At 38.9% G+C, this 14,292-nt stretch overlaps 2 protein-coding genes across 7 annotated transcripts in view; one reads left to right on the top strand and one right to left on the bottom strand.

The window, feature by feature from the left end:
- Window positions 1-14,292, top strand: part of AHCYL2 (adenosylhomocysteinase like 2) — a 170,275-nt gene that overhangs the window by 127,673 nt on the left and 28,310 nt on the right. For all 6 annotated transcript variants that reach the window (XM_057730843.1, XM_057730844.1, XM_057730842.1 and 3 more), the window contains exons 3-5: window positions 6,034-6,177; window positions 6,626-6,726; window positions 13,424-13,526. In XM_057730843.1, coding sequence (XP_057586826.1) covers window positions 6,034-6,177; window positions 6,626-6,726; window positions 13,424-13,526 — 348 coding nt within the window. The remainder of the gene's footprint in view (window positions 1-6,033; window positions 6,178-6,625; window positions 6,727-13,423; window positions 13,527-14,292) is intronic.
- Window positions 917-1,320, bottom strand: LOC130851054 (60S ribosomal protein L36a). Its single transcript, XM_057730847.1, has one exon. It carries the CDS (start codon window positions 1,295-1,297, stop codon window positions 977-979), a length of 321 nt encoding a protein of 106 aa, XP_057586830.1. The 5' UTR covers window positions 1,298-1,320; the 3' UTR covers window positions 917-976.

Here is a 14,292-nt window from a genome sequence, read left to right as displayed (position 1 = left end):
TTCTAGGTATGGTCCAAAATAATCTATAGCAGGTGTTATTTCCATAAACTCAGTGCTTGTAAAATGAAACCTGAGGTTACGTTTGCTTCTTTTGCAGCTGTGTCACACACACTGGTACCTTCTCTTGTTTCCACATGAGCAACTGTCAAACCCTTTTAAACAGACTGTGGTGGAGATGCCTACTGCCTTGAGTCTTGGACTGGGAGTTAGGAGAGACCTAGTTCCTAGGCTTTGATCAATGTGCGATTTGGTGTGTGATCCTGGAAAACTCTGACAGCCTGAAATGCTTATAACAGAGGCAATGGGAAAGTTATGTGAGGTAATACAGAAAAAAGCTCCACACTCACCAAACGAAAAGCCAGGAATAACGGAATTACTCACAGCTTTCTAAATAGGAGAAGATATGCAAATGCATGTCAATAAGAACTTGGAACCCATTTTCAGCATATGTTATCACTTAATTGACTACAGAAATTAACATTGTTAGAGCCCCAGAGACTGATCCTGGACTTCTTCCCTTCTCTGTTTATCTCTTCCTCAGTGAACTCAGTCTCACAGTTTTAAATACCATGTATTGGTGTTTGATTCTCAAATTTTATCTCCAACCCAAATCTCTCCTCTGCACACTAGCCCCAGATATTCAACTGCCTGTTCCGTCCTTTCACTTGGATATTTTATAGGCATCTCAGCCCTCCCATGTCTTAAAAACTGAATTGCTGAGTTCCAGCCTTGCCCTTCTTCAGTCTATTCTCAATACTGCAGCCAGATTCATTTTTTAAAGATAAGCCAGGTCATATCACTTCTTAGCTCCAAACCCTCCAGTGGCTTCCCAGTCTCACTCTGACTAAGGGCTAAAGTTCTTACAATGGCCTATAAGGCCCTATACCATCCATCCTCACATTATATTTCTTTTTTTTTTTTTAAAGTAAACAATCTCAAATTTTTATTGTCTTCATAATAAAACAATATATGAAGCTCAGAACTGGATCACTTGGCCCTTTCTCTTCTTGTCTCCTCCCAGCTCAAAATGCTTGCATCTCTTAATAGCCAGCATTCTCTTAGATCTGCAGTTGGGCTCAACACATTCAAGCCTCAGCACAATCTTCTTTGTAGTTTTAGCCTTCTTCCGGAAAATCGGCTTCGTCTGCCCACCATAGCCACTCTGCTTCCTGTCATAACGCCGCTTTCCCTGGGCATACAGAGAATCCTTGCCCTTCTTGTACTGTGTCACTTTGTGGGGTTGGTGTTTGCCACACTTCTTACAGAAAGTCCGGCGGGTTTTAGGAACGTTCACCATGTTTGCGAGAGCGCTATCAGCACGGAAAGCCTCACATTATATTTCTAATCACATCTCTAATTTCCAAAACTTCCTTCCTCCCCGGCTATTTTTTTTTCACTCCAGTTGTGCTATCCTTCTGTTATTTTGAAACCTGCCAGGTACTCTACTGCCTTAAGGCCTTTGCATTTGCTATTTCCTCTGCCTGGAATGCTCTAAGATACCCTCACTGGGTATCTTGCCTCCTTCAGTTCTTAACCTTCTCATTAAGGCCTATCCTGGCTACTCTTTTACAATTGTACAGATATCCCACAGCTAGCAAATTTTCCTCCTTTATTTTTCTCCATAGCACTGATTCTCCTATAACATATAATTTATTATTGTCTTTCTTCCCCTATCTGAATATAAGATCCATGAGAGCAGAGATTTTCATCTCTTTGATATTGCTCTATTCCCACCACTTAGAACTGTGTTTGATGCATAAAAAGTGCCCAATAAATAAATATTGGGGAAAGGTGTCCAGAGACGTTCTTATTTTACAACTTTACACCCCTGTGAAGGAGGGTACACCTCTGATATACTCTGTGTATGTGAACGGCTAGAAGAAGGTTTATGACGTTTCAAAAAAAGATACCTTCCTGTCCAAAGGGCTTGTTTTGCTGAAAATATTTAGTCTTACTTAGGCTGTGGCCTCCTTTCCCTTCCTAATGATCCTGATAGTTTTGTCATGCTTTCATTTAGGAACCTCTTCCAGCCTTTTCAACCAGGCTCCTCCTGTGAATCACAGAACACAGAAAAGGATGGTTCTTCTAAAGATGGTTCATAACTAGTACCCTTCTAGTTGCATAGGAGAGAAGTTAATTCATGTATTCAGTGGGTGCTTCAAGACATTAGGGCTTAATTCTAGTGGAACCCAGATTGAAAAGGGCTACATTAATCCTTGAAATTATTTTGTAAAAAACAAACTTCTAAAAACTCTCTAAGCACAAAACCCTTAAAAACAAATGAATGGAACAGACTTTTCTTCAAAGTCAGGTCATTCTCAGTGATATATTTCTGAAAAAGCTGTCTTTGCAGTGAGTTAATTGGTTAAGGATAAGGAAAGAGGACTAAAGTTCCTTAGTCCGTAATTAGTTCTTCTAAAGCTTGAAGTGTTCTCAGATTTTTCCAGATAACAAAGTTTTGTTTGTATTTTGGTGGCTAACATAGCTTTTCACGTATTTCTGGAGTGTTATTCGTCAATGAAATGGGCTGCACATTGTCACACAGGTCATTACTGATATTCCATTACCAAGTGAATAGATTGGGCCCAAGAGGAGTTGCCCGCCTTTAAATAGTCTAATAGGATAATTCAGCCAGGAGTCTGACTGCTCCTTCTCCTAGCAATAACCCACAGTATCACAGCTGCTGGGAGGTAAGGCTTAATCAGGCTTGAGCCACAGAACATATGTATGCCTGTTCCATGGGGTAGATTGTGGATTAGTGATACACCAAATCATGTTTTGATTCTGAGATATCATGAAACAAGAGAACATCCCATGATAAAGTTATTTTGTACTTTATATTACTTTTCTGCCTAGAAATTGAACACTTTTTTTGTGTTTATCTCATTTATTCATAAGATTTTTCTGGTGGGAGTTAGGAGAAAGGGAGAGCATGGGAGAGAGAGGATCTACTATACTCCCTATTTTACGGTTGGATAAATTGAAAATTGGTCGCTTAACCAATGAAGTGAAGCTAGAGCTAAGGTCTCAGACCTATACTTCAGTAGGCTATTTTCTTGATTATTGGTTGCTCATTTTTAACTAAATTATGACTCTGGGCTTTGGAGTGTACTGACACAAACGCTTGAGAAACTGTTCAAGCATATGTATACATATGTGTTGGGTTTCTCTAAACTTTCCTAGGAAGAATTTCGAATGCTATTTCAACTGTTTTCGTGAATATGCTACTTTAAATATAGTGGCAGAAATGAGTTATGGATTCAAAAAAATAAATGTTATGCTAGCTCAGGAATAATCTTTCCACTGTGTTTGCAAAAATAACACTCTCTTGGTATAGGTCTGTCAGCCATTCTGCATTCACATATTAGAACAGTCTAGACACCTGATACTTTTGGATCTTACCTGATAACAGATCTGTATAAAGGGCTCTTTGAAAACAAATCCATTTTGGCTCAAAGAAAAATGTTGGTTGAACTAACTATAACTACTATTAAGAAAATACCGTTTTTTCCTTTTAGAAAAGGGAAGTGGTATAAATAATTTCTTTCTTTGAGTTGGAAGAAAACCAAAAATTTGAGTACTTCTCTTAAGGAGAATTTTGGGGGGTTTTGTTGTTGTTTGGTTGGCTTTTTCCTCCTGACTCATCCTTAAAAGCTGAAGAGGCATGGAAGAGGAGAGCTCTTCTGGGTAGAGTTAGGACTCCAGTCTCAACCTTTTTCATCACTGGCAGCCAACCACTGCTGCTTGGGTAGATTAATAGATGACAGAGGTAGGAAAAAAAAGAAACTGCTAAATAATATTGTATGTATGTCATTCCTTTCCCACTCAAAATCCTAAAGCTAAGTAAGAACCCTTAAAGATGTTATATTTGGTATTGAATTAAAAATATGTACAAAAGCCAGTAATAATATAAGGTATCATTCATTGAGTGCTTAATTACTTTATGCCAAGCATTGCACTAAGCACTTTACGTACACTGTTTTATTTAATCTTCTCAACAACTTGACTCTGACAAATCATGTCTGCCTGTTATATAGTCTGCTTCACAGCACATATTACAACCACATGGAAAGAAAAACTCAAATTAATTCTGTAATTAGCTATTTCGTGTCTGACTCACCTACTAGACTGAAAACTCCATAAAGGCAAAGACAACCCATATCCGGTCCTATGTCCCCAGCCCTTAGACTGTGCCTGGTATATAGCAGATGTGCAATAAAAATTGATTGAATGAACGACTGAATGTGTGAATGACTGCATACTTGAATGACTTAACAACGCTATGAAACAAATTCTCATATCACCTCTACCTTATATACCCAGAGGCAGAGACTGAGACTTCAACCAAAGTCTCTCTGACTCCTAAACAAATAACCATTGTATTTAAATGGCAATTAGGGACCTTAAAAATCATCATGGCTCTAGAAAAGGATTTGAAATTTCAGGATATTCTGAATGTGAACACTTTCTTCAAAAGCAACTTTTCTATGCATTTGGATCAGGATTCAGGTGGCTGTTATCTTTCTTCTCCCAGGTGGTAGAAGCCTGGTTCCCTTAAGCCTGCAACTCATAAGCCATTTCTGAGTATTGATTAGTGAAACAGATGACTGCCCAGGAAACTGTTTCTGGGCTCTGTTGCCAAAGGTACTTTGAGCTCTCACTCACCCCGGGAGGGAGAACCATAGACCTTTTGTACAGATTAGCTCCTTTCAAGAATGAAAGTCCCTTTGGGGATTTATTAATTTCCACACCTCCCCTGGTGCCCATGTTCATTCTTGTTGCCTCGTGTTAGGACTTTGTTCTAGGGCAGTTTTCCAGGCTCCAAAAGAGACACTCAGGCCCCTGCTGCCCAAACATTTTGTAGCCCCATGCTTGATTAACTGGGCAAGGTCAGACTTGCCTTTTACAGCCCTCCCAGAGATAGACCTTTTGCTAAGAAATCCCAGAAATGCCTTAATTCTCTGGATATAAGTAGGTCAGGAGACCCTAGGAGCCCTGAGCTTTTGCAGCGTTCTCCCCTTAAAAGTGATGGAAATACTTCTTATCTCATTGAGAAATATATAATGCTTTATAGACAGTACTTTTATGTCCCCCAACCTTTCTCCCCTCAAAACCTTGAGGCCTGCTTAGGAAGAAGCTCTCCTCAGGAACTTAAACAAAAGAAAGAAATTACTTCAAATCATCCAGCAAATGACTAGCAACGACAGAATTATATGAAGACTAAAAAGACCTCAGTCAAACATGGGCAGCAGCAGCAGCTGCCCATTAGCCACAATCCAAAGTCTTAGACCTTCCATCCTCTAGTGTATGTTGCTCAATGGATTAGTCATCAGAGCATTTAATTATACTGAAAGAAGATGTATCTGCTTCTTTGGGAATCTAAAATGCCTCATGCAGGACCCACTGAGGCCAGCAAGAAGAGAGAGCACACTGAATGCTTCATTGTCAATGTCTAATTGGGTCTGCAGGCATAGTTCAGCCTCATCAGAGCCAGTCTTCAAAAAGAAAGCTCTGTTTTGTCAGACAAACACTTTTTGTGTGGTTCTTAATTACTCTCCCATGGGTTCCTTGTTTTCTAGGTCTTATCTGTTCAGTTACTGCACTGAAACACAAATTACATCAGGTGTTTAAGCAGCAAACAGAAGGGTAGCTAGGATCCCAGAAACCCATAGGTTAGATCACTATGATTGTGCACTAAGACCTTGCACCTATTGTTACCATGGTATTGCCTCTCTCTCTTTTCATTTTCAAGGATTTCTGCATGCTCTGAAGGTAAAGTTAGCCTTAGATTACAAGTTAATGCTACCCGGGGGAATGTCTTTGGCAACCTCTCTCAGCTTCCTCTTTCTGACTTGTGGATAGCACTTTCCAGAGGTGATGATTGAGACAGCTCCTTGGTGCCACTTAGGTGCTTACCAAATGTGTAAACTTACAAGGTGCTGGATTACTAGAAAAGCCTCAGTTCACTCCATGGTTTGGAGTTTTACAGGAAGCCATTTTTCCCCCTAAAGGTATTTTATTCTGTCATTCCAGCGGCTTCATATACAGATAGCTCTGATGATGAGACATCTCCCAGGGACAAGCAGCAAAAGAACTCTAAGGGAAGCAGTGACTTCTGTGTCAAGAACATCAAACAGGCGGAGTTTGGACGAAGAGAAATTGAAATTGCTGAACAAGGTAAAGAAAGCAAGCACCTTTTCCTTCTCAAGCTGCCTATGTCTTTTTGTCCATGTTAATTCCTTTTTACATCCTGGGGTCTAGTAGTTTGCGAAATTTCAGTGTGATTTTGAAGAATACTTGTAACAGAAGAAATATGAACTCAGGAAACACTGTGGGGAGGGAGTAAAGTCTACGGGTCTAGAAGGGACCCCTGTACAAGGAAGAGAAGGAGAGAGACTAGATAAGGGGGACTGGGATATAGGGAATTAAACACTGGAGCATTTACCTCTGAAAGTCTTTTCTAACAGAAAAATCAGGTTTAATGTTTTGATCCTTGGAGAAACCTAATCTAACAGAGAACATGATGGGGGGAGGATCTTATCTTAAGAGAGTACATTTTTCTGTTTATTCTTTACCTCTCATCCCTCCTCTCTAATATTGCTGTGTGTATATTGGTCCTTTTCAGAAATGCCAGCACTGATGGCTTTGAGGAAGAGAGCTCAAGGAGAAAAACCTTTGGCCGGAGCCAAAATCGTGGGTTGCACACACATCACTGCTCAGACTGCTGTGAGTCCTTTTCCTTTTTCCACATAACAATAGCAAATAACAGCCACCAGCTATAGTGGGCTTGCACCATGCCAAGCACTAGTTCAGAGCTTAACAAGTGTTAGCTCATTAACCCTCACAATGGCCATGTAAAAGCACATATTCCTGTTTCCATTTCATAAATGAGGAAGCTGAGACTCGGGGAGTTTCAGTAATTTGTCCAAGGTTATACAGCTAGTAAACCACAGAACTGAGATTTAACCTTCAATATATCTGGTTCCCAGGCTTATTCTTTCTCCAGTCTTCTCCAGTGCTTCCCCAATCTTCCCTTCCAGTGTCATTTCTACACGGCACCTCTGTGTTAGGGTGCTTTCAGCTGCACATAAGAGAAAACCTTATTCAACCTGGATTATACATAAAGGAATTCATTATGTTACATAGCTAGAAGTCCAGAGGTTAAGTGGACTTCAGATGAAGGCTCTCAGAGCTCCAGTTTCATCTGTCTGTGATTCTCTTGGAGCTGCCTCCTCTCTGTGCTTACTTCATCCTCAGGCTGATAGCAAGATGGTTACAGCTCTTCAAGCCATCCCACACTGACATGAAGAGGAAGAAGGACCATTTCTTCCTCTCTCCCAAGAGCAAAGAAACCTTTCCCAGAAGTCCTCCAGGATATTCTGCCATGTCATTGAGCGAACGGGATCACATGCTCATGTCCCACCAGTCCTGGCAAAGGAACTGGGGTTACCATGATTGATCTAGATACATAATTTTCACCCTTATCAGATTCATTGACCCCTTTTTATTAAAAAAATATTTTGCAACGGCCCTGTATTTTCTTGAAATGAAATTCAGATATAACATAGCTAGGTACACATAATTTAAAAAAAAAATAAATGTAAAATCTTACTGAAATATGAAGGAAGAATAAAAGGAAAGTAATTTATAATAAAATAATGTGTATTTCAATATGTAAGTGCTTGGGTACAAGTATAATTGAATAATCAGATATTTGTACTTATAGCATTATTTAAATGAGAGTGCTGCAAATGTATATACACAGAAATATGTTACTGGTTCTAGAGCATCAGAGCAATATTGCCAAATTGTATACTTCTCTGAAATTACAAACAACTTTTTGTAAATTTCTGAATAACAACAACAACAAAAAGTATGAGTTTTCTCTTGATTTATACACCTGTTGCATTCTTGGAAAAACTATTATTTTGTATTAAAACTACAGCAGTACCTCTGTTGATATGTAAAGTGGAATAAAGTTCTAAACTCAGATAATTATAAATAGATTTCTCATTCATGTGAACTCTTCATTGAAACATTTGAAGGTTGTACCAGATACGGCATGGTTTTTTGTTCTAGGAGACTGTCTTACACTTTGGAAATGTCAAGATCCCTGACCCTACCCACTAAATGCCAGTAATACTCCCCTACCAATTATTGTGACAACCAAAAATGCCCCCACAGCTTTCCAGAGTTCCTCTGTTGAGAGCCACGGACTTACAGTCATCATCAAAGATGTGATACATTTAAGTTGCCAGCCATAATGAGACCACTGCAGGAAATCAGTGTATTGAGAAATTGTCTGGAATCTTTTCTAGAATTTACAAGATCCAGGTCATTTGACTAGATCAACTTCCAAAAGATTGTCTCCTAAGCACAACACTTACGTGGCCACAGTCCTTATTAAGAATAGCAGAGATTCCTCAAGACACAGACAGCTACTTTAGCATCTTTGCTGTGAGACTTTTCTGGGTTACGTGTTCTCTGAGGAAAAGGATACCTTGGCAACCCAAAATTAGTATAATAAGTTAAAAAGCTATCTCTTTTTGGAGTTATAGACTAATGGATCAAGACAGAAACACTCTTGGAACCTTTTTCGGGCTTCCCTGGTCAGGGACATGAGACTTCAGTGTGGTGGCTTAAAATAGTAAGTGCTTCTATACTGTCTCATGTTGCTAAATTGCACCTAGTTTCTTTTTTACCCCTGGCTCATACACACTACCACTTTTCAAGGGTACTATCTTTTTTTTCCTGAATGGAGTAATCAAAATTAGTTACCAATTTTATTTTATTTTATTTTATTTTATTTTTTTTTGGCACACGGGCTTTAGTTGCTCCGTGGCATGTGGGATCTTCCTGGAGCTAGGATCGAACCCGTGACCTCTGCATTGGCAGGCGGATTCTTAACCACTGCGCCACCTAGGAAGTCCATAGTTACCAATTTTAATATTATTTTATTGTTCCCGCCCCACATTTTTCTTTTCCCTTAAAAAAATAATTACAAAGGAATTTTGTTTTTTTTTTGTTTTTAGTCTCTATTTTATTTTTCTGAGTACAAAAAGTAGTTCGTGTTCATTTTACAATAGTCAAGCATTACCACATCTTTAACGTAGAAAGACAGTCTCCTATAATCCCACGTTCCAGAAATAGCTATCATAGTTAACAGTTTCCTGTCCATGTTTCTAACAGACTTGGATCTAAATATTTGTATTTTTTAGGTGTGTTTCCATAGTTTCTTCCAACCAGATTCCTAAGCTTCTCTTTCTAAACAGTAGTGATTTAAAGTCAAGTTAAACCAGCTTCTAAGCTCCGTCCTCCCACTTCTACCTGCCTTCACTCCTGCTTGAGCCCTAATAGCCAGCATTCTTGACTCTAGTTCTTTAAATAGTTTTTATATTCTTGGTCTAGTTACTTTATGCTGCTTTGTAGGTAAGTCTCAGTATCATTCTTTTGTTTGACAGCTTCAGGAATCCTAGTTATAGGAATTCAGAAATTCTTTAAGGTGAAAAATAAAACAGGATAGAAAAAAATAGGAAGAGATATTGAAAGGTAAAGAAATTAGGATATGAGTAGTTCTGCTGTTAACTTCCTGTGTGGTCTTAGACAAATTATGTGAGGGGATTAGCCTATATTAGTGAAGTTGTTTGCACATATTTTTTTTAATTAGAGGATTTTTTAATTAGAGTTTTTATTTTGTATATAAATATTAGAAAATACAAATTTTTAAAAATGAAACTGATCAGTACCCAAAGTCAACCACAGTCAGGAAATTTTAAAACAAACTTTTTCACCAAAGATTTTTCCGTGTTAAAAGAGCTCTTAATCAAAGCAGTTGGGTGGTACATTACATCTTAAAAAAAAAATTTTATTTGTTTATTTGGCTGCACCGGGTCTTAGTTGGGGCACGCAAGATCTTCATTGTTGCGTGTGGGATCTTTAGTTGCAGCATGTGGGATCTTTAGTTGTAGCATGTGGGATCTTTTTGGTGTGACATGCGGGATCTAGTTCCCTGACCAGGGATCGAACCCAGGCCCCTTGCAGAACCTTAACCACTGGACCACCAGGGAAGTCCCTACACTACCTTCTTATAAAGAAGTCTATCTCCATCTTACATATTGAGGTGAAAGTAAGTCAGGAGTAAATCAGTGGATTAAATTTATTTTAATAATTTTTTAAAATTTGAGATAAACACAGATTTGTAGAAAATTTGCAAATACAGTACAGATAACTTTTTTTTTCTGAACCATTAGAGAGTAAGTTGCCAACCTTATGATGCTCCCACAAATACTTTAGTGTGTATTTTCTACAAACAAGAACATTCTCCTGTCCAACCAGTAGAGCCATTCAAAATTAGGAAATTAACGTTGATTCATTATTGCCATCTAATCCTCAGATCCCATTTGAGCTTCACTAATTGTCCCAGTAATATTTTTTATAACCAAAGGATCCAGTCCATAGTTACGTGTCTCATTTAATTGTCATCTCTTTAGTTTCCGCCAGTGCTAGACAGTTCATCCGTCTTTCTTTGACTTTTGTGACCCTGACACTTTGAAGATTATAGACAAATTATTCTGTAGTATGTCCTTAGTATGTAGAAAATGATGCTTTTTTCCATTTAATCCTATCAGATGGTACTTAATTTCAATTTGTCCCATAACTGATGTTCATTTTGATTCCTTGATGAAGGTGATGTCTGCCAGACTTTTCTATTGTAAAAGTTATTTTTCCCCTTTTGTAATTAATTAGTATTTTGTGAGGTAATAATATGAAACTGTAAATATTCCATTCTTCATCAAACTTTCCATTTATTCATTCATTTGTGTATTTTTATTTATATGGAGTCATTGTTTCCATATTTTATTTAATGTATTATAATCCGTTACTATCATTATTTATTATGATAAAAATTGTTCCAATTTTGGCCAGGAGGAACCCGTTATGTCTTGCTTCTATGCCTTGTCTTTTGACATATCCCTTTCATTCTTTGAACACTTCCTTGCTTCTGGTACAAGATGATCCAAGCTCACCTTGTACATTCCCTGTCCTATCCTTGGAATCAGTCATTTCTCCAAGGAGCCCTGGTTCCTTTTCCTTTTAGTGAATCTGTACACTAGTGTGCTCTTTGCTATTGGGATATCATTGTTCCTAGATCCTCTTTCATTAATTTTCAAAAATAACTGTCCATTAACTCTTCATGTATATCTTTTGCCCTGTTCTCTCCTGAAAACTAGACCATTGATAGTATCCCATAGATCTTAGATGCTCTCTTCTGATTTTTTCACCCCACTCTTTTTTCTTTCTGTGTTTCAGTTTGGTGAGTTCCATTGATCTATCTTCAAGTTCACTGATTTTATCCTTAGATATACCCAGTCTGGTGATAAGCCTAATGAAAGAATTCTTAAATCTGATCCTTAAAAAAAAAAAAATTCTGACATTTCTATTTGACTTGTTTTTACAGTTTCCATCTCCCTGCTGAAATTCCCTCCCTGTTCATGGGTGTTGTCCATCTTTTTCACTAGACCCCTTAATATAAATATATTAATCATTGTTAATTTAAAGTTCCTGCCTGATCAGACATCTAGCTCATCTCAGAGTCTGGTTCTCTTGAATACTTTCTTTCCTGACAATGGGTTGGGTTGTTTGTTTGTTTGTTTGTTTTTTCACTTTTCTGGCATGTCTTGCAATTTTATATTGAACAGTAGTATATTATTTTCCGTTATTGTCATGAATTGAGCTGGGTTTCAATTCTGTCGTTCTGTACCAAAGGCTACAAATTCCCCCAAGCTGGAGGAGGGCTCTCCTCAGTGTTTCTACTTCACCCTCAGGCTTTCAGGTGCTTCCGCACATGCTTGCCACAGGGGGGCTCTGTCTTCAAGTTCATGTTGCTGCTGAAGCACAAGACTGCTACTCTTTGTTTCCTGGAGCTAGGCTCAAGGTGAGGGCAAGTGGGGTTCTTAGGTTTTCTGGTCCAGCCTTGGTCTTAGGCAGGCCTCTGGGAAGGTAGGACTTTTTCAGTGTTCCCACCACTGCTCTCTGTAACAGCCAAATTTTGCCTTGTATCTATGATAGGTCTTGAGCAGAGATATTTTCCTATCCCTCCTGGAGAGGTAGCATATCTTTACTTTGTATTAATGTAGGGTCCTGGGCCCAAGAGGACTTTCTGCTACTCCCCAGGAGCAGAGAGTTTTTGCTTCTACCCTCCCCCAGAAGCAGTGTCTCTTTACCTGGTCGCTGGTGGCAGGCATAATTCCTGCTCCTCTTGCTGCAGTTTAAGACTTTTGCTTCCTATGAGAGAAGGCTGTAGAGAAGTGCTGAGGTTTCATGCTTATCTTTGAGCACAGTCAATCAGCTCCCTGCCCCCAATCTTTCTCGTGATCCCTGGTTGGAAGCCCCTGGAAAAGAGCTTGCATGTGAGTATGAAATTGCCTTGTGCCTGGGGCTATCAGAAGTTCCAAACTGACATACTTTCCCACACTCAGCCTTTACTAATGCATTAAAATTTTAGCTAATTTTTTCTTACCCTGATGTATGGCAGCCACCTCTTCCTCCTATGCTCTGACAAGGGTGAAACAGTGTTCCCTCTCTCCTTACAGGGATTTGTTGCTCTTTGGAGTTCCTAGGTTGCATTATGACCTCAGCTCTTTGATGGACTCCAGGAAAGTTATGGTTCTGTAGATTATTCAGCTTTTTCTTATTGTCAGGGTGGAAGCTTCTCTTGCAGCATTCTACATCCTAAGGAGAAGCAGAACTATAAATTGGTGGTTTTTAAAAAGATGTTTGGCACTGAAAGCCTTGGTTTAATTAAATCTCACAGGGCGGCCCAATATGTTAAATAAGCAAAAGCATATAGCTCAGCTGGAGCCTTCCCCATGCCTACCCCCAACACCTGTCCTCTTCTCAAAGTATTGAAGGTTCTGTAAAGCACAATTTGAAAATCATTGGTGAAGGGAATTCCTAGGTGGAGCAGTGGTAAGAATCCACCTGCCGATGCAGGGGACACGGGCTCCATCCCTGCTCCAGGAAGATCACACAAGCCACGGAGCAACTAAGCCCATGTGCCACAACTATTGAGCCTGCGCTTTAGAGCCCGTGAGCCACAGCTATTGAGCCCGTGTGCCACAACGACTGACGCCCACGTGCCTAGAACCCATGCTCTGCAACAAGAGAAGCCACGGGAATGAGGAGCCTGCTCACCACAACGAAGAGTAGCCCTTGCTCGCCACAACTAGACAAAGCCCGTGTGCAGCAACGAAGACCCACACAGCCAATAAATAAATAAACAAATTTATTTTTTAAAAAAAGAAAAAAAAATCATTGGTGTTAGTTAATCTTAATGTACTATCTCATTGTCAGATATATAAACATCTCCTTGACCAATTGTTTGGCCCATGCTTGCTCATCGCCTGCTTTCTCTTTAATGTAGGTGCTTATGGAAACCCTGGGTGCTCTAGGGGCACAGTGCCGATGGGCTGCCTGCAACATCTACTCCACTCTCAATGAAGTGGCTGCTGCTTTAGCAGAAAGTGGTAAGGTCTTTTGTGTGTTCTCTTTGTCTTTGGCTAAATTTTCCAAAAAGTTACATTGTTTCAATATAAATCTGTAAGAAAGATTGACATTTAAAGTTGTCTTGGAAGAAATATTCTTTTTTTTTAATTAAAGTATGGTTGATTTACAATATTGTGTTCGTTTCTGGTATAAAGTGATTCAAGATATTGAATGTAATTCCTGATGCTATATAGTAAATCCTTGTTGTTTATTTTATATATGGTAGTGTGTATCTGTTAATCCCCACCTTCCTCTTTGATAACCATAAGTTTGTTTTCTATGTCTGTGAGTCTTTCTGTTTTGTAAATAAGTTCATTTATGCTAATTTTTAGAGTCCACATATGTGATATCATGTAATATTTGTCTTTCTCTGTCTGACTTCACTTAGTATGATAATCTCTGGGTCCATCCATGTAGCTGCAAATGGCATTATTTCATTCTTGTTTGTGGCTGAGTAGTATTCCATTGTATATACGTACCACATTGTCTTTATCCATCCATCTGCTGATGGATAATTAGGTTGCTTACATGTCTTGGTGGATCCCTATTCTTGATGAGTTTGCTCTCTTTCTGGGCTTCTCTTGTTAAATATGATCGAGGTAACTGTTGCTTTACAGTCACAAATACCTTCTTATGTCTAATATTCCATTATTAGTTAATGCTTTGCCTTGACTTGCTAATATTAGAGCACCAGTGAACACTATTCACTGTCTAAGGTCATATGGATTAGGAAAGAAAATGCTTCAG

Source organism: Hippopotamus amphibius, chromosome 4 (genome assembly GCF_030028045.1).
Source record: "Hippopotamus amphibius kiboko isolate mHipAmp2 chromosome 4, mHipAmp2.hap2, whole genome shotgun sequence".
Lineage (NCBI taxonomy): Eukaryota > Metazoa > Chordata > Mammalia > Artiodactyla > Hippopotamidae > Hippopotamus > Hippopotamus amphibius.
Note: the sequence above shows the minus strand (reverse complement) of the source record. Positions and strands in the feature narration are given on the sequence as shown.